General features: G+C 46.4%; 1 protein-coding gene across 1 annotated transcript in view; it reads right to left on the bottom strand.

The window, feature by feature from the left end:
* Nucleotides 1-25,738, bottom strand: part of LOC130311753 (kinesin-like protein KIFC3) — a gene marked incomplete at both ends in the record, with an annotated part of 71,394 nt that overhangs the window by 35,247 nt on the left and 10,409 nt on the right. Inside the window, 1 exon segment of the mRNA XM_056552521.1 lies at nt 16,835-16,907. Coding sequence (XP_056408496.1) covers nt 16,835-16,907 — 73 coding nt within the window.

Raw genomic sequence — 25,738 nt, 5'->3', positions numbered from 1 at the left:
ATATCTGATCTCCTCCCATGCACTCCCTTGCCGGATCTTGTTGCCTTGTGCCAGTGAAAGCGTTTAGTGTGTCCAAAGCCTGTGTACCTGAACTTCTGCTATCCATCCTGACTACGAACCTTGCCGCCTGCCCCCGACCTTCTGCTACGTCTGACCTTGCCTCTGCCTTGTCCTTCTGTCCCACGCCTTCTCAGCAGTCAGCGAGGTTGAGCCGTTGCTAGTGGATACGACCTGGTTGCTACTGCCGCAGCAAGACCATCCCGCTTTGCGGCGGGCTCTGGTGAAAACCAGTAGCCTCTTAGAACCGGTCCACTAGCACGGTCCACGCCAATCCCTCGCTGACACAGCGGATCCACAACCCGTAAGCCGAATCGTGACATCAGCTCCTGTAGCAGGCTGTCTTCCTCTCTGTATTGCAGCTCTTGTAGCAGGCTCTCTTCCTCTCTGTAGAGCGGCTACTGTAGCAGGCCGTTCTCCTCTCTGTAGAGCAGCTCCTGTAGCAGGTCATCTCCCACTTTCTCTGCAGAACAGCTCCTGTAGCAGGCTGTCTTCCTCTCTGTAGAGCAGCTCTTGTAGCAGGCTGTATTACTCTCTGTAGAGCGGCTCCTGTAGCAGGCTCTCTTCCTCTCTGTATAGCAGCTCCTGTAGCAGGCTCTCTTCCTCTCTGTATAGCAGCTCCTGTAGCATGCTCTCTTCCTCTCTGTAGAGCAGCTCTTGTAGCAGGCTGTCTTCCTCTTTGCGGCTCTTGTAGCGGGCTCTCTTCCTCTCTGTAGAGCGGCTCCTGTAGGAGGCTCTCTTCCTCTCTGTAGAGCGGTTCTTGTAGCGGGCTCTCTTCCTCTCTGTAGAGCAGCTCTTGTAGCAGGCTGTCTTCCTCTTTGCGGCTCATGTAGCGGGCTCTCTTCCTCTCTGTAGAGCGGCTCCTGTAGGAGGCTCTCTTCCTCTCTGTAGAGCGGTTCTTATAGCGGGCTCTCTTCCTCTCTGTAGAGTAGCTCTTGTAGCAGGCTGTCTTCCTCTTTGCAGAGCAGCTTTTGTTGCAGACTGAACTCACAGTCACTGAGGCTGGACTGCTGCACCACATAGCAAATGCACTAGTGTGCTCACAGATGCCTGAACAGGAACCTATACTGAAATGCAGTGCACACCTATCAGTAACAACAATATTCTGTATAAAATATTAATCTTTATTAGCAAAAAATATACAAAAATACATGGATACAAAAAGACGCAGAGCAATTAAAAACAATAAAAATTGCTCTAACTAGAGAAACCTCCTAAAAAAACATGAAGGGAGGATATAACCACCCTCAAGAGGGCACATGTATATAAATGGTGGGCAGATAATACTGCTCAGTCCGTTTAGAACCCCCAACCTCATGTATAAACAATATATGTGGCAGAAAAAACACAATACCTATAGGGTGTACAGAATAAAATTACACAGTACAGTGACCCCCCGACATACGATGGCTCATACATATGATCAAATCGACATACAATGCTTTTTTTATGTCGGGGCCATCGCATTAAGTGCTATCCGGCAGCGCAAAATGCTTAAGCTTCTGTCGGATAGCAGCTTAATGTTCCCCGTGTGGTGCGGTGAGTATTACTTACCCCTCCACGATGCTCCGGGGGGCCCTTCGGGTCCAGTGCTGGTCCTCCGGGTCCTCTACGGTGACGTCAATATGCTGCTGCGCACGCCATCTCGCCATCCAATAGGAACGGCGTACGCGGCGGCGTAATTACGTCGCTACGTAGGCCCAGTAAGGCCTTGCGGAAGACAGCGGAGGACTGGAGAAGACAGCGGAGGACCGGAGAAGAATAGGAGAGCCCAGCAGAGGCCCGGGGTCACCATCGGGAGCGGCGGGACACGGTCCGGAGCGGCGGGGACAGGTGAGTATGACTTCCTATAATTTACATTGCACGGATCCCTCAACATACGATGGATTCGACAAACGATGGCTCGTTTGGAATGAATTACCATCGTATGTTGAGGGATCACTGTATAACATCAACGCAAAGTAATGCTGCCCTATACTGTATACACAGAATGGAGTGGATATCCTACAGAGCATAAATATAGCAATGAATGTAAGAGTAAGACATATAAACTAGTGCAGGATACCAGACGGGGATGAGACGGATGCAGATATAACAGGTCACAACATGAGCCCCCCACAGAGCCCCACACATTCCGTCGCTGTTAGGCAGCTTTCCCAGGATCCTGCACAGTTAGATCATGTGACCTCAGCTCCCTCATCAGCCTATATTAAATCTGGTTACACGCATCAGACCGTGCAGTATAGACACTATGGGGGGCATTTATCAAAGGATTTCGGCATTTCTTTTGCTTATATTTGTCTTACAAAATGTCGCACGTGAGACATTCTGCATTTACGGGAGACTTTTTAAATCGTGCATTGGTACGCTATTTTCAATTTTGGAACATGCAAGTACGACTTTCTCACAAAAAATCACTTCACGCTTAAAAAACTCATATTCTGTATATATAAGGCTGGGTTCCCATTACGTTTTTCCCCGTTCGGTCCGGTCGGCTCATTTTTGCCAACGGACCTAAAACCGTGGTTGACCGCGGTTTTAGGTGCGGGGAAAAAGCGCATACGGGGCAAAAATGTGCCGACCGGACCGAACGTTTCACTCCGGTCGGCTCATTGAAATTAATTACCGTACATACAGGAGCGCATACACAGGCCTACGGGAGCGCAAGTTTTTAGCTCCCCCCCTACCGGATGCGCTCCCGTATGGGGAAAACCGTAATGGGATCCCAGCCTAACCAAAGTCAGACCTGGCTCAGGAAAACACAAGCTGTAAATGGACATTCTCACTGCCAGACATTTCTTGTATCAGCACCGGGGAGGAGTCTGGACGACCACAGTCTTGTAGGGTCTCATTTTTTTTTTTAAAAGGGGCCTTCCTGATCTTGCTACACTACAACTCCCAGCATGCACATTCAGCCCTTTGCTGTCTGGCCATGATGTGAGTTATAGTTTTCCGTAATCTTTTAACTCCTTAAAGGGGTACTCCGCTGCTCAGCATTTGGAACATTCTCCTCCGAATGCTGGAGCCGGCATCGGGAGCTCGTGACGTCATAGCACCGCCCCCTCGTTACTGTAACGCCCTGCCCCCTCAATGCAAGTCTATGGGAGGGGGCGTGATGCTGTCACGGGTTATTATGTCACGAGCTCCCGGCGCCGTCTCCAGCGTTTGAAACTTTTTGTTCCAAACGCTGAGCAGCGGAGTACCCCTTTAAGGACCACAGGTTTTTTCGTTTTTGCACTTTAGTTTTTTCCTCCTCACCTTCTAAAAATCATGACGCTTTCAATTTTCCACCTACAGACTCATGAGAGCTTGTATTTTGCGCCACCAGTTTTACTTTGTAACGACATCAATAATTTTACCACAAAATCTACAGCGAACTTTTTAATTTTTCCATATACGGTACCATGATGAGGCTTTTTGATTGGTTTTTATAAAAAAAATTTAAAGCATACAAAGTGACCTAAAATATGAAATTTTGGACTTTTTTTTACATATACGCCATTAACTCTGTGGTTTAAATAACGTTATATTTTTATAGTTCAGACATTTACGCACGCGGCGATACAACAGATGTTTATTTTTTTAATTATTTTATTATGTTTTTTTAATTATAAATTTCTAGGTCTGTGTAATTCTTTTTTTTTCCATTTCTCAATCGACACTTATAGGCTAAGTTTCTACTTATTTTTTGTGTGCGTTTTTTCCTGAAAAAACGCCAAAACCGCCACATGGCTTTTTTCATTGAAAAAACGCTGTGGCCAGATGTTAGCTGTAAATCAATGAGAAATCGCAAAATTCTTTTTTCACTTTTAGTTTTTCAGTTTGGCGTTTTTTTTTTGGCATTTTCTCACTCTTTTTTGGCGTTTTTCAGCTCCTTGGCGGTTTTGCAAAGTTACAGCATGTTGAGCCTATGGCGTTTTTTCCCTGAAATCGTGGCTTTTTTCTCCCATAGAAGTCCATGGGAGTAAAACGCCAAGAAAAACAGCATGTGGGTTTTAACTTTGCAGTTTTTTCAGGCGGTTTTTATTCTTTTTTGGACTTTAGCCATCCAAAAAAAAGATGGAGATACCTTTTTTAATAAAGTTTCGTACGGTACCATTAAAAAATAAAAAAAGGTACAGTAGCGATGGAAAAAATTGTATCTAGCGAAATTTATATTTTTTATAACAAAATTGTTATTCATTTTTAAAACAGGGATGAATTTATGTGTGCAGGCAGGGATCTAAAAATGTAGCCGACAATAATAAAAATGTAGTGTGTGTGTGTTTTTCACTTTTTTTTTTCTTTTTCTACATTTTTAGGTAGTACTACTTGTTACCGTATACGCTCCGGCCGCACACGCTGGCCGTGAGCGCATGGTCCCATTACCTGCTGCCGACGAGGCTGGGACTCGCATCGCGGGATGCGCCCACATGCAGGCCCAGGTGGTCACTAACCGGGTGTTTCTCCCACCTCTGCCTCTCTGCTCCGGCACACTTGTCCCCATCCCCTAGGGCGCGCGCGTGCCGGAGCTTTAAAATTTAAAGGGCCAGTGCGCTCATTAGTGTAATTCACCTGTGGCTCATTGATAAAATCCTCCACTCTCCTCACTCCCCTGCCGGATCTTTGTTGCCTTGAGCCTGAGAGAAAGCATTCCTGTTACTGCCTTGCTATGTATCTGATCCTTTGCTCCGTGACCTGACCTTGCTCCTTGCCGCCTGCCTACTGACCATTTGCTATGTTCCTGACTACGCTACTGTGCTGCCTGCCCTGACCTTCTGCTATACTGACTACGAGCTGCCTTATCCCTCCTGTGCCTCGCATCTTCTCAGCCGCTTGTGTGGTCGAGCCGTGCAAGGGGTAGCGACCTGGGTGTTGCCTGCCACAGCAAGTCCATCCCGATTTGCGGCGGCTCTGGTGAAAATCAGTGGCACCTTAGACTTCGCTCCCTGGTACGGTCCGAGTCATCTGCCACACAGGTCCAGCGGATCCACATCCACCGGGGGTTCCTGTGTTCTGAAACGTGAGTGTTACACTACTACTGCAAGAATGGAACACACTGCCCCATGATGGGAGTAGTAGTACCTGTACTAATTGACAGATCGCACCAGGTCTGTTGCGATCCTTCTTTATAATGTATAAATGCGGCCGGCCGTAATTCCATGGTCCCCTGCACTACCATATATTTACACCTATTCATATTTCCCGCAAAGAGCTGTGATTGGCCAGATGGTTCCAGACAATCACAACTCTCTGTGGGATATATGAATAGGTGTATATATACGTCAGTGCAGGAAACCACAGAAGAGCAGCCGGCCGCATCTATACATTATACAGGATGATCGCAACGGGTGTCAGGAGTGACATCCGCTGTGATCTTTCCTTAACTGCAGGTACTACTACTTCCAACATGGAGCACACTCTGCTTCATGCTGGGAGCTGCAGTACCTGCATTAATAGACAGATCGCAACAGGTGTCAGAAGTTACATTCGCTGCGATCTGTCTATAAATGCAGGTACTACAGCTCCCAGCATGGAGCAGAGTGTGCTCCATGTTAGGAGTAGTAGTACCTGAAGTTGTGGAAAGATCACAGCGGATGTCACTCCTGACACCCAATGCGACCATCCTATCTATTGCAGAGATGCAGAGCAGCTCTATACAGCGCTCACATCTCTGCTCTGTACTCCGGCCAGTGATATGAATAGAACATCACTCATTCATATTTCCCTCAGAGCTGCTATTGGCTGCAACCATCCGGCCAATCCCCACTCTGGGCGGAAAATGTGAATGAGTGATGTGAATCTTTATTCACATCACTGGCCAAAGTACTGTATAGAGCCGCTCCGCATCTCTGCAGGAGTGACACCCAGGGAAATATGTCTATTAGTACAGGAATTACTAATCCCATCATGGAACAGTCTGTTTCATGCTGGGAGTAGTAGTACTATCTAAAAAATGTTAAAAAAAAAAAAAAAAAAAAATGAAACACACACAAACACTTTATTAAAAATAAATAAAAATAAATAAATAAAAAATATATACAATTTGTTACATACATTTTTTTTCCATCCTCACTGCATCCTTTTTTTTAATTTTTTTTAAATTTTTTTTATCCAACTAATTTTGAATAAACATCAAAGGGGCCAAAAATGCAATTTCCACTCAAAGGCAAAAAGAACAAGAAAAAATGCAAGAAAAAAAACGCCAAACACAGGAAAATGCTGTGACGTTTTATTCTGGTGATTTTTTGGGCGGCAAAAAAAGAAAAAACAAGTGGAAACTTGGCCATACACATATCCAGTGGGGTCAAAATCAAGGTGACTTGGGGTGAAAGGGACATTGTGGTAGACTCCAAATCTGGATTTTTTAACAGTCAGAAGTCATTTGCAGCAGGATCTGTTCTGCAGCACTTGGCGGGTCAGGGGGATTTTTCTTTTGAAGTCTCTTCCTTTCCAATTCTGACATTTTAAAAAGATAATCACGTCTTGACCAACTTCACAAGTACTGAAAAGTGGCCCCACTGTAAGAGGCAATTTCACAAACTGTAGGTGGTAACAACAGACTTCACCGGACTCCAGAGCTCATCGGATCAATCTGGCTTCTTTCCGAGCTCATGTCAGGTATTTTATTTTTAAATAGAAGTTTATCACGTTTTTGACGCCTGTGCAACATAATTATTAATTTTGGGCGTGTTACACAGAGGCAAATGAGAAAAAAATTTAAGGAAAAATCCAGTAGAAAGTGAGAAAGCAATGAGAGAGGTAAGGAAACAAAAGAAATACCACTGAAGAATGCATACACATCAAATGTCCCCTATATGAGTGCAGGTATGTGATCCATATACAGTGGGGATCAAAAGTTTGGGCACCCCAGGTAAAAAATGTTATTAATGTGCATAAAGAAGCCAAGGAAAGATGGAAAATCTCAAAAGGCAACAAATTACAGATTAGACATTCTTATAATATGTCAACAAAAGTTACAATTTATTTCCATCATTTACACTTTCAAAATAACAGAAAACAAAAAAATGGCGTCTGCAAAAGTTTGGGCACCCTGCAGAATTTATAGCATGCACTGCCTCCTTTACAAAGCTGAGACCTGCCAGTGTCATGGATTGTTCTCAATCATCATCTGGGAAGACCAGGGGATGTCAATCTCAAAGGTTTTAAATGCCCAGACTCATCTGACCTTGCCCCAACAATCAGCACCATGGGTTCTTCTAAGCAGTTGTCTAGAAATCTGAAACTGAAAATAGTTGACGCTCACAAAGCTGGAGAAGGCTATAAGAAGATAGCAAAATGTTTTCAGATCTCAATATCCTCTGTTCAGAATGTAATTAAGAAATGGCAGTCATCAGGAACAGTGGAAGTTAAATCAAGATCTGGAAGACCAAGAAAAATATCAGACAGAACAGCTCGCAGGATTGTGAGAAAAACTATTCAAAACCCACGTTTAACTGCAGAATCCCTCCAGAAAGATCTGGCAGACACTGGAGTTGTGGTACACTATTCCACTATAAAGAGTGTGACAGTGTGGCAAGGGAAGGGTGTATTTCCCTAGCTAACCCTGGAGAAACCTTCATCTGTAGCTTAATTAATGAAGTAGCAGAAAGGGGAAGGGTGTTTAAAAAGTTAGACAGGATAGTTGGGGCTCTCCCTGGGAAACAGCATGTCGCTGTAGGGGGAGACACTCAGGCCCTGTTGAGGAAGCACACACCTGGAATCTGTGAGTGGCCCCAAGTGACAGTGTGAACTGTGAGTGAAACATGTTGCAGGGGCACCTGTTTTATGCTGGCTGAGGGTAGCTCACCAGTTAGTAGTCAGGGCATGCTTACATGTGTAGTCAGTGACCAGATGGTCTAGGACTTTGGTTTGTTCCTGAGTTATGTTTTGTTTTACCTGCAACCTGTGTAAATAAATCTGGCGAGGTGCCAGACTTGTAAGCAGAACAGTTGTCTGGCGAGTTATTGTGAGGAAACGTGTCCCATGGCAAGTGACCAGGACGATCCCAGAGCTAATCCCCGAGATGGAATGTCACATTTGGTGGAGGATGCGGGCAGATATGTTGCTAGGAGCAACCAGTGGTCGAGTTGCAGTGAAGTTGTTGCCAAGAGAAAACCATTGTGCTTTGTTTGCAAGGTTTAAAGTGTTGCAAGATGGATGTCCTGATAAGTGCTGTGTTGCTGACGGCTGCAGTGCAAGAGGAAGCAGAGTTTGAAAAGATTGCTGCGCATGAGGCATGGCCCAAGACACACTGGGGAAACTTGATGTTTGGATTCATTGGAGGAGAGGCCCAAAAAGTTCATTGTGAACTGGATCCAAAGATCTTACGGGACTATGAGAAAGTCAAGACAGAGATCCTGATCCAAGTGGGAGTAAGCCAAGCTGCAAGACTACAGAGTGCACTGCGGCCTAACAGTGATGCTGGGTTTAAAGTTGCAGAGCTACTTAAAGAGCAAGTGGAGTGATGTTCTGCAGCAGAGAAGCTGGTGAGAGGTGTCCAGCACCAGTCCTTAACCGATTGGACGGCAAGAGATTCTGGTAAGACTGTTCCAGAGGTTATGGGGGCCATGTTTAGAGACTATGAGACTGTACATAAGAATGATGGGACTGTACATAAGAATGATGGGACTGTACATAAGAATGATGGGACTGTGCATAAGAATGATGAGACTGTACATAAGAATGATGGGACTGTACATAAGAATGATGGGACTGTGCATAAGAATGATGGGACTGTGCATAAAAATGCTGAGTCGGAGGGTGGTGTTTCCCTAGTTGACTATGTGAACAGTGTTCAAGGTGGCTCCAACCTATGTCCAGTTGCAAAATCATGTGAGGGTGAGGGACCCCTCATGGAGACTGATGAGACTGTTCACACTCTGCAGATTGGATTAAAAAAATCTGGTGAACAGAAAATGTTGAATGCAGGACTGGGAGAAAATGTAACAAAACAATTTGCCTGCGTCCTAGTGCTATGAACTGTCCTGTAAATTCTGAACCTGTGCAATGTGACAATGTTTTTTGTGAAAACCCCCCAGGCCTATGTCTTCTGAAGTAATGTGAACTGCTGCCAACTCTGACAGGACAAAAGAAAACCTGTGTGAGTTGGTAGTAGATGGTAAAAAGATGGAGGTTTTGCTAGAGCCTTGGGGTATAATAAGTCTGGTAAAGACCAGTTGCAGAAAGCCGGACCCAGCTATAATGTCTATGCAGGCTGGTATTTGGGGTTATAAAACCGTTAAAGGGGTACTCTGCCCCTAGACATCTTATCCCCTATCCAAAGGTTAGGGGATAAGATGTCAGATCGCCGGGGTCCCGCTGCTGGGGAGCCCTGGGAATCGCCGCTGTGGCACCGCGCTTTCATTACTGCACAGAGCGAGTTCGCTCTGCACATAATGACGGGCAATACAAGGGCCGGAGCATCGTTACGTCATGGCTCCGCTCCTCGTGACATCACGGTCCGAACCCTCAATACAAGTCTATGGGAGGGGGCGTGGTGGTCGTCACGCCCCTGCCATAGACTTGCATTAAGGGGCGAGGCGTGATGTCACGAGGGGCAGAGCCATGACATCACGTTGCTCCGTCCCCTGTATCGCCCGTCATTACGCACAGAGCGAACTCTTTAGATAGGGGATAAGATGTCTGTCACGATGCCGGCTGGCAGGTAGTGGATCCTCTGTGCCAGAGAGGGATTGGCGAGGACCGCGCTAGTGGACCGGTTCTAAGTCACTACTGGTTTTCACCAGAGCCCGCCGCAAAGCGGGATGGTCTTGCTGCGGCGGTAGTGACCAGGTCGTATCCACTAGCAACGGGTCACCTCTCTGACTGCTGATGATAGGCGAGGTACAAGGGAGTAGACAGAAGCAAGGTCGGACGTAGCAGAAGGTCGGGGGCAGGCGGCAAGGTTCGTAGTCAGGGTGGATAGCAGAAGTTCTGGTACACAGGCTTTAGACACACAATACGCTTTCACTAGGCACTAGGGCAACAAGATCCGGCAAGGGAGTGCATGGGAGGAGGTTAGATATAGTCAGGGACCAGGTGGAAGCCAATTAAGCAAATTGGGCCAGGCACCAATCATTGGTGCACTGGCCCTTTAAGTCTCAGGGAGCTGGCGCGCGCGCGCCCTAGAGAGCGGAGCCGCGCGCGCCAGCACATGACAGCAGGGGACGGGAACGGGTAAGTGACCTGGGATGCGATTCGCGAGCGGGCGCGTCCCGCTGTGCGAATCGCGTCCCCAACGGCCATGACAGTGCAGCGCTCCCGGTCAGCGGGACTGACCGGGGAGCTGCAGGGAGAAAGACGCCGTGAGCGCTCCGGGGAGGAGCGGGGACCCGGAGCGCTAGGCGTAACAGTACCCCCCCCCTTAGGTCTCCCCTTTTTTTTGTCCGGTGACTGCCTCCCCTGGGATGAGGACACCGGGAAGGAATGGATGGTTTCCTCAATGGCAGGCAGTACAGCAGGAGTAGGAATGGGGAGGGAGGGCAGAGGGTGAAGCTTGGCACGGGGCAGGGAGACACAAGGACGGGAGCCATGAGGGGACACAGAGGCTTGCCTGAAGGGACTGGGAGGGGGGGAAAGGCATTTTCTGTGGCAGGCAGAGTCCCTAACGACTTTAGGGGGACCGGATACAGGAGGAACCACAGGGTCACGGCAGGGAGTACTGGGAACTGGTTTAAGGCAGTCCTTGGAACAAGAGGGACCCCAACTCTTGATCCCCCCAGTGGACCAGTCCAGGGTTGGGGAATGGTGTAGAAGCCAGGGTAGTCCAAGGAGAACTTCGGAAGTGCAATTGGGAAGGACAAAAAATTCAATTTTCTCGTGATGAGGTCCGATGCACATTAGGAGGGGCTCCGTGCGGTAACGCACGGTGCAATCCAACCTGGCTCCGTTGACCGCGGAAATGTGGAGTGGCTTGACAAGACGGGTCACCGGAATGCGGAATTTATTCACCAAGGACTCCCGAATAAAATTCCCAGAAGCACCAGAGTCCAGGCAGGCCACGGCTGAGAGGGAAGAGCTGGCTGAAGTAGAAATCCGTACAGGCACCGTGAGACGTGGAGAAGCCGACTTAGCATCCAGAGACGCCACACCCACGAGAGCTGGGTGCGAGCGTGCGTTTCCCAGACGTGGAGGACGGATAGGGCAATCCACCAAAAAATGTTCGGTACTGGCACAGTACAGACAAAGATTCTCTTCCTTACGGCGATTCCTCTCTTCCAGGGTCAGGCGAGACCGATCCACTTGCATGGCCTCCTCGGCGGGAGGCCTAGGCGCAGATTGCAATGGAGACTGTGGGAGAGGTGCCCAGAGATCTAAGTCTTTTTCCTGGCGGAGCTCTTGATGTCTCTCAGAAAAACGCATGTCAATGCGAGTGGCTAGATGAATGAGTTCATGTAGATTAGCAGGAGTTTCTCGTGCGGCCAGAACATCTTTAATGTTGCTGGATAGGCCTTTTTTAAAGGTCGCGCAGAGGGCCTCATTATTCCAGGAAAGTTCAGAAGCAAGAGTACGGAATTGTATGGCGTACTCGCCAACGGAAGAATTACCCTGGACCAGGTTCAGCAGGGCAGTCTCAGCAGAAGAGGCTCGGGCAGGTTCCTCAAAGACACTTCGAATTTCCGAGAAGAAGGAGTGTACAGAGGCAGTGACGGGGTCATTGCGGTCCCAGAGCGGTGTGGCCCATGACAGAGCTTTTCCAGACAGAAGGCTGACTACGAAAGCCACCTTAGACCTTTCAGTAGGAAACTGGTCCGACATCATCTCCAAGTGCAGAGAACATTGCGAAAGGAAGCCACGGCAAAACTTAGAGTCCCCATTAAATTTGTCCGGCAAGGACAGGCGGAGGCTAGGAGTGGCCACTCGCTGCGGAAGGGGTGCAGGAGCTGGCGGAGGAGATGATTGCTGCTGAAGTTGCGACTGAAGTTGCTGCACAATGGTGAATACTTCCGACAGCTGGTGGGTTAGATGGGCGATCTGTCGGGATTGCTGGGCGACCACCGTGGTGATATCAGAGATATAAGGCAGAGGGACGTCAGCGGGATCCATGGCCGGATCTACTGTCACGATGCCGGCTGGCAGGTAGTGGATCCTCTGTGCCAGAGAGGGATTGGCGAGGACCGCGCTAGTGGACCGGTTCTAAGTCACTACTGGTTTTCACCAGAGCCCGCCGCAAAGCGGGATGGTCTTGCTGCGGCGGTAGTGACCAGGTCGTATCCACTAGCAACGGGTCACCTCTCTGACTGCTGATGATAGGCGAGGTACAAGGGAGTAGACAGAAGCAAGGTCGGACGTAGCAGAAGGTCGGGGGCAGGCGGCAAGGTTCGTAGTCAGGGTGGATAGCAGAAGTTCTGGTACACAGGCTTTAGACACACAATACGCTTTCACTAGGCACTAGGGCAACAAGATCCGGCAAGGGAGTGCATGGGAGGAGGTTAGATATAGTCAGGGACCAGGTGGAAGCCAATTAAGCAAATTGGGCCAGGCACCAATCATTGGTGCACTGGCCCTTTAAGTCTCAGGGAGCTGGCGCGCGCGCGCCCTAGAGAGCGGAGCCGCGCGCGCCAGCACATGACAGCAGGGGACGGGAACGGGTAAGTGACCTGGGATGCGATTCGCGAGCGGGCGCGTCCCGCTGTGCGAATCGCGTCCCCAACGGCCATGACAGTGCAGCGCTCCCGGTCAGCGGGACTGACCGGGGAGCTGCAGGGAGAAAGACGCCGTGAGCGCTCCGGGGAGGAGCGGGGACCCGGAGCGCTAGGCGTAACAATGTCTAGGGGCGGAGTACCCCTTTAATGTCTGTTTTTCTACTCCCTATGGTACTGTAGGTCACAAGGTGGCAATAGAGCCCTCCTTGGAGTATGATGTAGTACTGGGGATGGATTTTCCATTTTTCAGCAATTATGGGAAGACTGTCAGGTGACTAGAGCGGGTCTGTGGATAATGCAGAAGTACTGAAGAGAGTACATGTGGAGCCGAGTGCTGCGCTTACTGTCACAGACAGAGTCCTGAGTGAAGGAGATGTGACGTCTGGACCAGAGATGGATCGTGACCAGAAAGGTCGAACCACTGGACCAGATGTTGTTGCAGACCCAGGAGCCCTAGACCTTTCTGCTGGGCAGCGGAGAGATGGTGTTGATGTGAAAGAGAAGTCTGCCAATGAGCACAGAGACAGTCCAGAGAGACTGTTCGGGAACTACCCTGAAGCCCAAGTGGCCAAGACCCTTGAAAAGGGGGAGACTACTCCTAAAGGTGGAGAAGAGTCTGAACGAGTTGGCTTGAAGGAAGAGACAGGCCAAGGACAAGTGACTGTCAGAGGACAAGAGAATGTCTCAAGGTCCAGCAGCGAGAGTAAGGAGACCGCTGTAACTAAGAGATCTCGGAAAAACGAGCTGGTCTTGGTAAGAAAAGGGAGCAGATCCAGTACTTTGAAGAAACCTTACAGATGGTTTCTGCTAAATTGTCTCAAAAGGAAGAAGTAGTTCATCACCTGACAGAGGAGAAAGAGAAAACGCTTGGAGACGTGAATAAAGAGCAGGAAGCGACGCTTCAGCTGCAGAAAGATATGGAGCGCCACAAAAGTGAAAGGGCGGCTCTGCAGGATGAACTGTCCCGCTCCCAGGATCATGTGACCAGCAAGGAGAGAGAATTGGAGATTCTGGCCAAGCAGATCTCATTCAAGGATGAAGAAGTGAATGTCCTGTGTGGGGCATATCTGGCTCTACAAAGTGATCACAAGGCTAGGTTGGTAGCCATGGAAGAGCTGGAGAAGGAGAAAGTGTTAATGGCTCATAAGGTGCAGAGCCTGGAGGCACAGAACGAAACGCACATTAAGTCTCGCGCAGCTGCTTTGGATTCACTGGGTACTCAGCTCTCTGAACAAGAGGCTCAGCTAAAAGTCTATGAGCAGAAAGTGTCCAAGATGGCGCCGCTGAATAAAGACGATGAGCAGATGAGAGAACAACTGCTGTCGCTGGAAGATACTGTCAAAAACTTCACAGAACTGCTGGAAAGTGAGAAGGTGAACTCTTCTAAGCTCAAGAGTGAGCAGCAGAAATGTTTAAAGATGGAAGGGGACATGAAGGTCCTAAAAGAAAGCAGAGAACAAGCTGTAGTAGAACTGGCTAACGAGAGGTTAAAAGCGTCTCCGATGGAAACTGAGGCCAAAGCCACAGCCGTAGCTACTGGAGACAGGGATGCTTTCTCTAAAAGTGGCAGAGTCTGAACAATGGACTCAAGAAACAGTAGAGTCTGAAGACCATGAGAAGAAGCCATATGAGAAGTCCTCTGAAGCTGAGACTGAGGTGAAACCATATAGGAAGTCCTATGAAGCTGAGACTGAGGTGAAACCATATGGGAAGTCCTATGAAGCTGAGACTGAGGTGAAACCATATGGGAAGTCCTCTGAAGCTGAGACTGAGGTCAAACCATATGAGAGGTCCTCTGAAGCTGCAGAGATATTGACATTGAATGGTGAAAATGCTGAGGCAGAGAAGTTCTCTGAGGCAGAAGTTAAACCAGAGATAACTGCAGAAGCTGCAAGTAAAGTCAGTGACACATCTGAAGGTGCAGGTGAAAAAAGGCCTAAAGGAGCCAAGAGTTCTCAGCCTAAAGATGAGCCTGTGAAGGTCGGTGTCCCTAAAGAAAGGGCTAATAAGAAAGCAGAGTCCTTAAAAAGAGGTCACTGTGATAGAAGACTGGGTCGTGGTGGAAACCCTGAGAGGCACTGGATTAGAAAACACTGGAAGAAAGTCCGCACAAGTAGAATTAGGAGAAGAGTCCGTCTCAAGGAGAAGATGAACAGGAACATTAAAGGGAAGCCTCCTGAAATTGTGGAGGATGTCTTAGAAGACCTGCAAATGGGTGATACAGGCTCGGTTGGCCACCAGCAAAGTTCGGGCAATGGTCATACCAGTGACAGAAGAAGACAAAGGCCTAGAGCATCTGCCTTGTCCACACCTAGAGTCCAGAGAACTGAACAGACCTAGGTGAAGAACATGGTGTTGGAAAGGTGTGACGTGAATGGAGCCTTTTAACAAGGAATTTGTCAAAGGTGACCAAAAGTCTTGTGCTCGGTGGCTGATGAAAGTGCGAATGAAAGAAGGGTGCACCATTAAAGTGGTGCAGATAAAATCTGCTGATGAAGGAAGCCAAGTGCCTCAAAACCTGTTGGACATAGTTGTTCAAGCAAAAGGAAAGGCAGTTGGACTCTGCCTTTTGAATACAAGTGCTCCTTCCCGGTGGTCTGAGCAGAGGGGGTGTGGGGGGGGGGGGGGTGTGATATGTGACAGTGTGGCAAGCGAAGGGTGTATTTCCCTAGCTAAACCTGGAGAAACCTCCATCTGTGGCTTAATTAATGAGGTAGCAGGAAGGGGAAGGGTGCTTAAAAGGAAGTTAGGCAGGATAGTTGGGGCTCTCCCTGGGAAACAGCATGTCGCTGTAGGGGGAGACACTCGGGCCCTGTTGAGGAAGCACACAGCTGGAATCTGTGAGTGGCCACAAGTGACAGTGTGAACTGTGAGTAAAACATGTTGCAGGGGCACATGTTTTATGCTGGCTGAGGGTAGCTCACCAGTTAGTAGTCAGGGCATGCTTACATGTGTAGTCAGTGACCAGACGGTCTAGGACTTTGGTTTGTTCCTGAGTTATGTTTTGTTTTACCTGCAACCTGTGTAAATAAAGCTGGCAAGGTGCCAGACTTGTATGCAGAACGGTTGTCTGGCGAGTTATTGCGAGGAAACGTGTCCCATGGCAAGTGACCAGGACGATCCCCGAGATGGAATGTCACAAGAGATACATGTACAAATATGGTCTTCATGGAAGAGTCATCAGAAGAAAACGTCTTCTACGTACTCACCACAAAAATCAGCATTTGAACTTTGCAAATGAACATACAGACAAGCCTGATGCATTTTGAAAACAAGTTCTGTGGACCGATGAGGTTAAAATTTAACTTTTTGGCCGGAATGAGCAAAGGTACGTTTGGAGAAGAAGGGGAACAGAATTTAATTAAAAGAACCTCTGTCCAACTGTTAAGCATGGGGGTGGATCAATCATGCTTTGGGGGTTGTATTGCAGCCAGTGGCTCAGGGAACATCTCACGAGTAGAAGGAAAAATGGATTCAATAAAATTTCAGCAAATTTTGAATGCTAACTTGATGCCATCTGTGAAAAAGCTGAAGTTAAAGAGAGGATGGCTTCTACAAATGGTTAATGATCCTAAACACACCTCGAAATCCACGGGGATTACATCAAGAGGCGTAAACTGAAGGTTTTGCCATGGCCTTCACAATCTCCTGACCTCAACATCATTGAAAATCTATGGATAGACCTTAAAAGAGCAGTGCGTGACAGACAGCCCAGAAATCTCAAAGAACTGGAAGACTTTTGTAAGGAAGAATGGGCAAAGATACCTCAAACAAGAACTGGAAGACTCTTGGCTGCTACAAAAAGCGTTTACAAGCTGTGATACTTGCCAAAGGGGGCAGTACAAGATATTAACTCTGCAGGGTGCACAAACTTTTGCAGACGCCATTTTTTTGTTTTCTGTTATTTTGAAAGTGTAAATGATGGAAATAAAATGTAACTTTTGGTGACATATTATAAGAATGTCTAATCTGTAATTTGATGCCTTTTGGAGATTTTCATCTTTCCTTGGCTTCTTTATGCACATTAATACACATTTTTATCTGGGGTGCACAAACTTTTGATCCCCACTGTAGAGACCTCAGTGTCCTCCAGGTGTATATCACTGATGCTCCATAATACAGGATACACTGTGTATATACTGATCACTTACTATGCAGCTCGTCCAGCTCCGCCCACAGCGCACGGTGCGTGGATTTGGCAGATCCTTTGTTCGTCTCTCCATCCTATACAAGAGAACAGAATAGATTGTCAGCCCACATGGCAAATGCCCCTAAACGTGCCCCGGATCCTCTGTATTGTGTGACGCTGTCCGGTTACGTATATGGCGGTGTATATGGCAGTGCATTTTCTGAACCCATAATAAACCTCTGGTGACACGGCCTCTGCTGTTCCTCCATCAGTAAAGCTCCCGACCCCGCTTTGATTTAAAATATTATAGCGCTCGCAGGCAGAAGCAATCGATGGCAGAGACTTCCTGCTCATGGGGCTCCTGTTTAAAGTCCTGCTCGAGCCCACTACAGAATCGGAAGGCCTCCATAAACATTATATCAGGGCAGGGAGGCCTCCATACACAGGTAGCGAGGTACGCTATGCCCCACCGCCGCCACGCTCACCTCCCCATAGGTCAGCGCTGGGACCGCTGTGTGATTGACACAGGTCCCAGCGCATGCGCCCCTCAGCTCAGCCAAAAACAAGTTTATTCAGATATGCACCTTTTATAATTTATGTACTGTACTCCGTGCCGGCTATCCTCTTGCTTCTTCTTTCTTCTCTTCTGCGCGCAGGACAGTCCCCGTTACTAGAGACAGAGAGGACGTGCGCTCTCTGCCTCTAGCACTGCGCAGGCACACTACGGCGGCGGGAGTGAGCGCTTGCCTGGATATCATACTCTGTGGCGCTTCTTAGCTGAGCTGAGGCGCATGCGCTGGGACCTGTGTCAATCACACAGCGGTCCCAGTGCTGACGTACATGGGTGGGCGTGGTGGCGGCGGAGCAAACGGTACCTCGTGCCACGCCTATCCGACTGTGTGTGGCTGCGATCAAAAGTATTTTTTGGGGTGATAAAAGCCGTCAGAAATAAGGTAAATACGGTGCTGTACAAAGGCTGTGTAGGTTATATAGTCCGGAGTTCATGATCGATGCGCTTTAATATTCTGAACAAATTGCAACTCAGGTGTGGCTATTTAAACCCTAGCTTTGCTGCACTCTGGTTGCTGGTGATTGATTTTCTCTGACCATGTTTTATTATGCAGCTTAGCTATAGTGCTATGCTGTCCATGTCTGCTTAATCATGCACCTTGTATTTATATTGTGATAGTTCTGAGTTTTTAGCCATGGTTAATAGTCCTGTTTATTATTGATTTTAGTCTGTGGTACATCTGTCGGTTTTTAGGATTATTGTATGTCCATTCTGTTTGTACCTTGTTTCTTAGTCTCTGTTCACATTGTGAAGTTTGGTTTTCTTGCATCTGTTTTTGTTGAGTTCATTACAGCTGATCTTTAGAGTTTTTAGCACATGCACTGATCATAGAGTTCATGATCACTGATCTAGTGTTTCCTCTGTGCTTTACCATTGGTCTATAGTGTCCTCTGTGCTGCTCACTGATCTGTGTCCTCTGAACTTAATCCGTTTGTGTAGTGTTCCGTGTATTATATTTCTGTTTCCTTCTAGGCCAATATCCAGAAGTCTATCTGGAGTTATTATTGCTGTCTACTCCTTTTGTGGAGTGCGGTGTCTAGGGTGTTTCTGTTCTGTGACCCAATGTGAACAGTGTTCTGTGTTCCTGATCAGTTTAGTGTTTTACATTCACTTCTTCTGTTCATTCCCTGCATCTCATGGTTTCTGCTGTATTCTTATTCCATTCCTTGTCTTGTTCGTTTATTCATGCCTGGCGTTTATCTGGATTCTGTTTGTTAGTACACTACAGTCATGGCCGTAAATGTTGGCACCCCTGAAATGAAGTCAATTCTCACAGAAAAGGATTGCAGTAACAGATGTTTTGCTATACACATGTTTATTCCCTTTGTGTGAACTAATCCAAAAAGGGAGGAAAAAAAGCAAATTGGACATAATGTCACCAAACTCCAAAAAAGGCTGGACAAAATTATTGGCCCCTTAACTTAATATTTGGTCGCACTTCCTTTGGAAAAAATAAGTGAAATCAGTCACTTCCTATAACCATCAATAAGCTTCTTACACCTCTCAGCCGGAATGTTGGACCACTATTCCTATAACAATCAATAAGCTTCTTACACCTCTCAGCCGGAATATTGGACCACTCTTCCTATAACCATCAATAAGCTTCTTACACCTCTCAGCCGGAATGTTGGACCACTCTTCCTATAAGCATCAATAAGCTTCTTACACCTCTCACCCGGAATGTTGGACCACTCTTCCTATAAGCATCAATAAGCTTCTTACACCTCTCAGCCGGAATGTTGGAGCAGTCTTCCTATAACCATCAATAAGCTTCTTACACCTCTCAGCCGGAATGTTGGACCACTCTTCCTTTACAAACTGCTCCCGGTCTCTTATTGGACGGCGCCTTTTCCCAACAGTAATTATAAGATCTCTCCACAGGTGATCAATGGGATTTAGATCTGGACTCATTGCTGACACTTCAGAACTCTCCAGCGCTTTGTTATCATCCATTTCTGGGACTTTTTGACGTATGTTTGGGGTCATTGTCCTGCTGGAAGACCCAAGATCTCGGACACAAACCCAGCTTTCTGACACTGGGCTCTACAGTGCGACCCAAAATCCATTGGTAATCCTCAGATTTCATGATGTCTTGTACACATTCAAGACCCCCAGTGCCAGAGGCAGCAAAACAACCCAAAACATCACTGACCTCCCCCATATGTCACTGTAGGTACTGTGCTCTTTTCTTTGTAGGCCTCATTCCGTTTTCGGTAAACAGTAGAATGATGGGCTTTACCAAAAAGATCTATCTTGTCTCATCTGTCCACAAGACGTTTTCCCAGAAGGATTTTGGTTACTCAAGTTCATTTTGGTAAAATGTAGCCTTGCTTTTTTATGTCTCTGTGTCAGCAGTGGGGTCCTCCTGGGTCTCCTCCATAGTGGGGTCCTCCTGGGTCTCCTCCATAGTGGGGTCCTCCTGGGTCTCCTCCATAGTGGGGTCCTCCTGGGTCTCCTCCATAGTGGGGTCCTCCTGGGTCTCCTCCATAGTGGGGTCCTCCTGGGTCTCCTCCATAGTGGGGTCCTCCTGGGTCTCCTCCATAGTGGGGTCCTCCTGGGTCTCCTCCATAGTGGGGTCCTCCTGGGTCTCCGCCATAGTGGGGTCCTTCTGGGTCTCCTCCATAGTGGGGTCCTCCTGGGTCTCCTCCATAGTGGGGTCCTCCTGGGTCTCCTCCATAGTGGGGTCCTCCTGGGTCTCCTCCATAGTGGGGTCCTCCTGGGTCTCCTCCATAGTGGGGTCCTCCTGGGTCTCCTCCATAGTGGGGTCCTCCTGGGTCTCCTCCATAGTGGGGTCCTTCTGGTTCTCCTCCATAGCGTTTCATTTCATATAAATGTGGACGGATAGTTCGCGCTGACACTGATGCTCCCTGAGCCTGCAGGACAGCTTGAATATCTTTGGAACTTGTTTGGGGCTGCTTATCCCCCATCCGGACCATCCTGCAGTGACCCCTTTCATCAGTTTTTCTCTTCGGTCCACGCCCAGGGAGATTATCTACAGGGCCATGGGGTGTAAACTTCTTGATAATGTTGCGCACTGTGGACAAAGACAAATCTAGATCTCTGGAGATGGACTTGTAACCTGGAGATTGTTGATATTTTCCACAATTTTGGTTCCCAAGTCCTCAGACAGTTCTCTCCTCCTCTTTCTATTGTCCATGCTTAGTGTGGGACACAGACGCACAATGTAAAGACTAAGTGAACTTCTCTCCTTTTTATCTGCTGTCAGGTGTGATTTTTATATTGCCCACACCTGTTACTTGCCCCAGGTGAGTATAAAGGACCATCACAGGCTGGAAACAATCTTATTTATCCACAATTCTGAAAGGGGCCAATAATTGTGTCCGGACCATTTTTGGAGTTTGGTGACATTAGGTCCAATTTGCTTTTTTTCCTCCTTTTTTGGTTTAGTTCCAATACACACAAAGGGAATATATATATATTTACAGAGGAGAGGAGATCTATATATATATATATATATATATATATATATATATATATACAGAGGAGAGGAGATCTATATATATATATATATATACACAAAGGGAATAAACATGTGTATAGCAAAACCTGTGTTACTGCAATATATATATACAGAGGAGAGGATATCTATATATATATATATATATATATATATATATACAGAGGAGAGGAGATCTATATATATATATATATATATATACAGAGGAGAGGAGATCTATATATATATACAGAGGAGAGGAGATCTATATATATATATATATACACACAAAGGGAATAAACATGTGTATAGCAAAACCTGTGTTACTGCAATATATATATACAGAGGAGAGGAGATCTATATATATATATATACAGAGGAGAGAAGATCAATATATATATATACAGAGGAGAGGAGATCTATATATATATATATATATATATATATATATATATATATATACACACAGAGGAGAGGAGATCTATATATATATATATATGCACAAAGGGAATAAACATGTGTATAGCAAAACCTGTGTTACTGCAATATATATATATATATATACAGAGGAGAGGAGATCTATATATATATATATATACAGAGGAGAGGAGATCTATATATATATATATATATATATATATATATATATATATATATATACAGAGGAGAGGAGATCTATATATATATATATATATATATATATATATATACACAGAGGAGAGGAGATCTATATATATATATATATATATACAGAGGAGAGGAGATCTATATATATATATACAGAGGAGAGGAGATCTATATATATATATTTGTGCTCGGGGCTACAAATAGCGAGCCTACCTACTTAAAACTAACTCAACTATGGCTAAGCAGTCTGAACTGTGCCATATACTGCCGCGTAAGGGTACACCTTGTAAAATAAGAGGGCAAAACTCAAACCAAACAGGCAACTCAGAAATCAAAACAAGCTTTATTAGTAATTACAACACAAGCGATTCAAAAGCACACTGCATCTCCAATTTGGGGTTTGGAACATAACGTATGTACGCACTGGACTTCCAGCGACCTAACTTCCTGATAACATGAGCAGGAACACCATGACGAGAGGCAGACGCGGCTGCCCCTATGCGTAGAGAATGACCGGATATGACCGAAGCATCATGGCCTAAGGATTTAACTAAAACACGTAAATAACGAACAGAAACTGAGGAAGTAAGAGCAATGTTATTAAACAACAACAAAGGACATTCTGGACTGTCATGAACACGAAGAGCAAGTAACGAGTTAAAGACCGAGACCGGACACCATTTGTGAGAAGTTTTAAAATATTTGACGTGCACCTTCTGACCGGGAAGTGATGTCTTAGTGTCGCGCAGAACGAGAGTGAAATGATCCATGGCTCGCTGCAATTGCCCCAACTTGAGAAATGGAGCGGTACTAGTTCTACTCGTGAACTCGCCCGGCCTCAGAAAGCCATAGAAACCTAAGAAGAGGGCTGCTTTTAGCGTTAAACTATTACCTAGACCAAACGGGGAGTGATCCAGGGCATCTGCCAGCTCCCTAAACAGCGACCCCGAGATGGGCTGCCGGCCTGGAGGCTTTGGTACTCTACTTTTGGCAACCCCCTTAAGGGCAGCCTTAACTGCATGCGAAGTAAACAAAGATGCCCTATCCGGGAAGTTCAAAGTAACAAAGTGTTGTATGCCTGCTAAATAAATCTTTATGGTGTTATATGCTAGCCGTAAGGAGGAGTGGCAAAACCCTATAAAGGCTAAAATAAAAGATACTGAAAGTGTTGAGCGGCATAGGCCATATTCGAATTCGCGAATATTCGCGAATATATGGACGAATATTCGTCATATATTCCCGAATATTCGCATATTCGTTATATTCTCATTATATTTTCGCATATGCGAAACTTCGCGTATGCGAAAATGAACATATGTGAATATTAGCACATACAAAATTAGCATACGCGAAAATTAGCATATGCGAAAATTAGCATATGCTAATTTTCGCATATGCGAATTTTCGCACGCCAGTCTCACACAGTAGTATTACAGCCTTCTTTACACCACACAAGCTGGAAGCAGAGAGGGATGATCACTGTGATGTGTACTGTGAAGGAAAAAAAACTAAAAAAATAAAACGAATATTCGTAATTACAAATATATAGCGCTATATTCGCGAAATTCGCGAATATGCGATATTCGCGAATAATATTCGAATTGCGAATATTCGTGAGCAACACTATACTGAAAGGACATCATTATGCGGGTGAGACTGACAGAACTTAGTAAACAGATTAAAGGCCGTACGGTAAACTTTCTGAGTGTTACGGGAAAGTGAACTATTAATCAAGTCCTGACCTACAGACAAATAGGCATTTAGTTCAAAATCAAATCGTGGAACGCTGGAACCATGCATCCTGATGGATCGGCCTCTGGCATTACCTGGAAGAAAAGTGCAAAATGGAGCCTAGACAGTGCATCAGCAGCCGTGTTCCTAACACCATCTATATGAGCACTAGAAAAGTGAAAATTATGTAACAAAGATAACCATACCAGTTTACGCATCAAAGACATGACCTGTGGGGACGAGGATCTACCTTTAAGTAGAATATACACCGTAGCTTCATTATCAGAAACAAACAGTACTGACTTCCTAAACCATAGGTGACCCCACACACTGGCAGCTGCAACTATAGGGTACAACTCAAACAATGCTGAGGACCTGCTAAAACCCGGAGACTGAAATACCTCAATTGGCCAAGCACTGGCCAACCAATGATTCTCCCAAATGGCTGCAAAACCCACTGTGGAGGAAGCATCGGAAAAAACTAAAGGAGAAGCATTATCGATACCAGGGGTGAAAAAGGATACCCCATTCCAGTTAGTCAAAAATGTATGCCACATAGCAAAATCGGCAATCGCTTGTTTATCAAATATGACTACGTCGCTTTGGCCAGGCACAGAATTCATAGCGTCTAACAATCTGGAAACAAAACTCCTACCCTGTGGAATTACACGCATGGCAAAGTTCAGCATGCCGAGAATGGATTGCAGCTGTACCTTGGTCACCCGGGGTGAATTGACAAGATCATGCATGGCCTGTCTAATACGTGAGAGCTTGTCGAGCGGTAATCGGGCTTCCATGACCTGTGTGTCTAGAACAATACCTAAGAAAGTCAGTGACTTGCAAGGGCCCTCAACTTTTTATCTGACACCGGAACCGCCAGTTGCTGGAACACTGCTAACGAGGTTGTCAAGTCCCTGGGGCACACGTTACCTGGCTCAATAAACAAAAAGTCGTCCAAGTAGTGGATGACATGGGAACAGTCAAACCTGTTTTCCAGGAGCCAGTGTAGGGATTGCGCAAATTTATCAAATAACCAAGGACTACTCCTGGAACCAAAAGTTAACTTAACAGCAAAATAATACTTGTCGCGCCATTTAATACCGTGCCACTTCCATAGCTGAGGCATAATAGGCAGGAGCTTAAAGGCATCGGAAATATCGATCTTGGACAGCCACGTGTTACCGCCCATGCTCAAGATGACCGCTATTGCCTCATCTATGGAAGCATATTTCAGGGAGAACTCTTCAGCGGGAATAAGAGAGTTTAAACTAGGTGTGTGTGCAGAGTAAGGGGCGGACAAATCATAAATTAAACGAAGTTTATTACTGAATTTCCCAGCCACCAACCCCAATGGGCTTACTCTCCAAACGTCAAAGGGGGGCTCATCAAACGGACCAATAACAAAACCCTTGTCTATTTCAGCTTGTATCAGGGTATCTACAGCCCTAGGGTCCCTTAGAGCAGAACGTAAATTGTCACACTCATACGTAGCAGAGGGTAAAGTAATGAAACCTGTGTGGAAACCTGACCGGAATCCATTAATCAAAAACTGAACAAAACACCTATCTGGATGATCAGCAAGAAAATGTTCTAAACACAACACGTCTATCACTGCTAGTCATGCTTTCGACTTCTGTGGACAACTGGCCTTAGGATGGGCCCTGAAACAGAATGCACAGACATGTAAAAGTCTACGCTGGTTATAATTGCAAGACCCAAAATTGAAATTATTGCAAATTTGAGATTTACCAAGATACTTGATGGGCCTACCTAACTTGTCAATCAAGCCCGAGTGTTTCTGATTCCTAGGCTGAAATGTGGGTGAAGACGTGCCGGGATTTACCTCGGATGGGGAATTAACAGTATTGCACCATTCTGTGGTATGGGCGATGGACTGACACCGAGAGCAAACGGGGGCTTTAAGACCTGCAAAATGATTGCAGAAAATCTCGGTGTCAACCAACGCCCAATTAACTGTATAGTTGTACTGCACTAGAGCTGCCGCCGCCTTAGCTGAAAATGATTTATGATAATCATAAAACGTGAACCCACCATATTTATGAGCTAACTCTGTGACTTTGTACAGATACATGTCAAGCTCTTCACGTCTTTCTGGCTTGACTGAGCATAAAACGTCACGATAAATGGCGAACGCCATACTGAATTCAGCTAGTGTAAGCTTGCGACTTAACCTTACATCTTTTGCTTTCAGAATAACCGACACCTCACCGCAAGCAATAGTCTTGTTCTCGGAAACATCATGAGACGCAATAAGCAAGGAAGCGAGATTAACATCCTTACCATCAAGAATGTCCTTCTTCAGATTAGTCGGGATAAAATGAGCTGGCGCGACATTTGGCACGAGCATATTAAGTCCAACCGGTAATACTGAAGCCTGCGGGGTAGCAGAAACCTGAGGGGGAACGGAAGTGTGTGGAACGGCCGAAGTCGAACCCACCACTGGGGCCGGAGCGGGAGCCTCCGAACTCTTACACTCCAAGGTATCAACTCTAGAGCACAGCGAGTTAATTAACGTATGC

Source organism: Hyla sarda, unplaced genomic scaffold, assembly GCF_029499605.1.
Source record: "Hyla sarda isolate aHylSar1 unplaced genomic scaffold, aHylSar1.hap1 scaffold_1667, whole genome shotgun sequence".
Classification (NCBI taxonomy): Eukaryota; Metazoa; Chordata; class Amphibia; order Anura; family Hylidae; genus Hyla; species Hyla sarda.
Note: the sequence above shows the minus strand (reverse complement) of the source record. Positions and strands in the feature narration are given on the sequence as shown.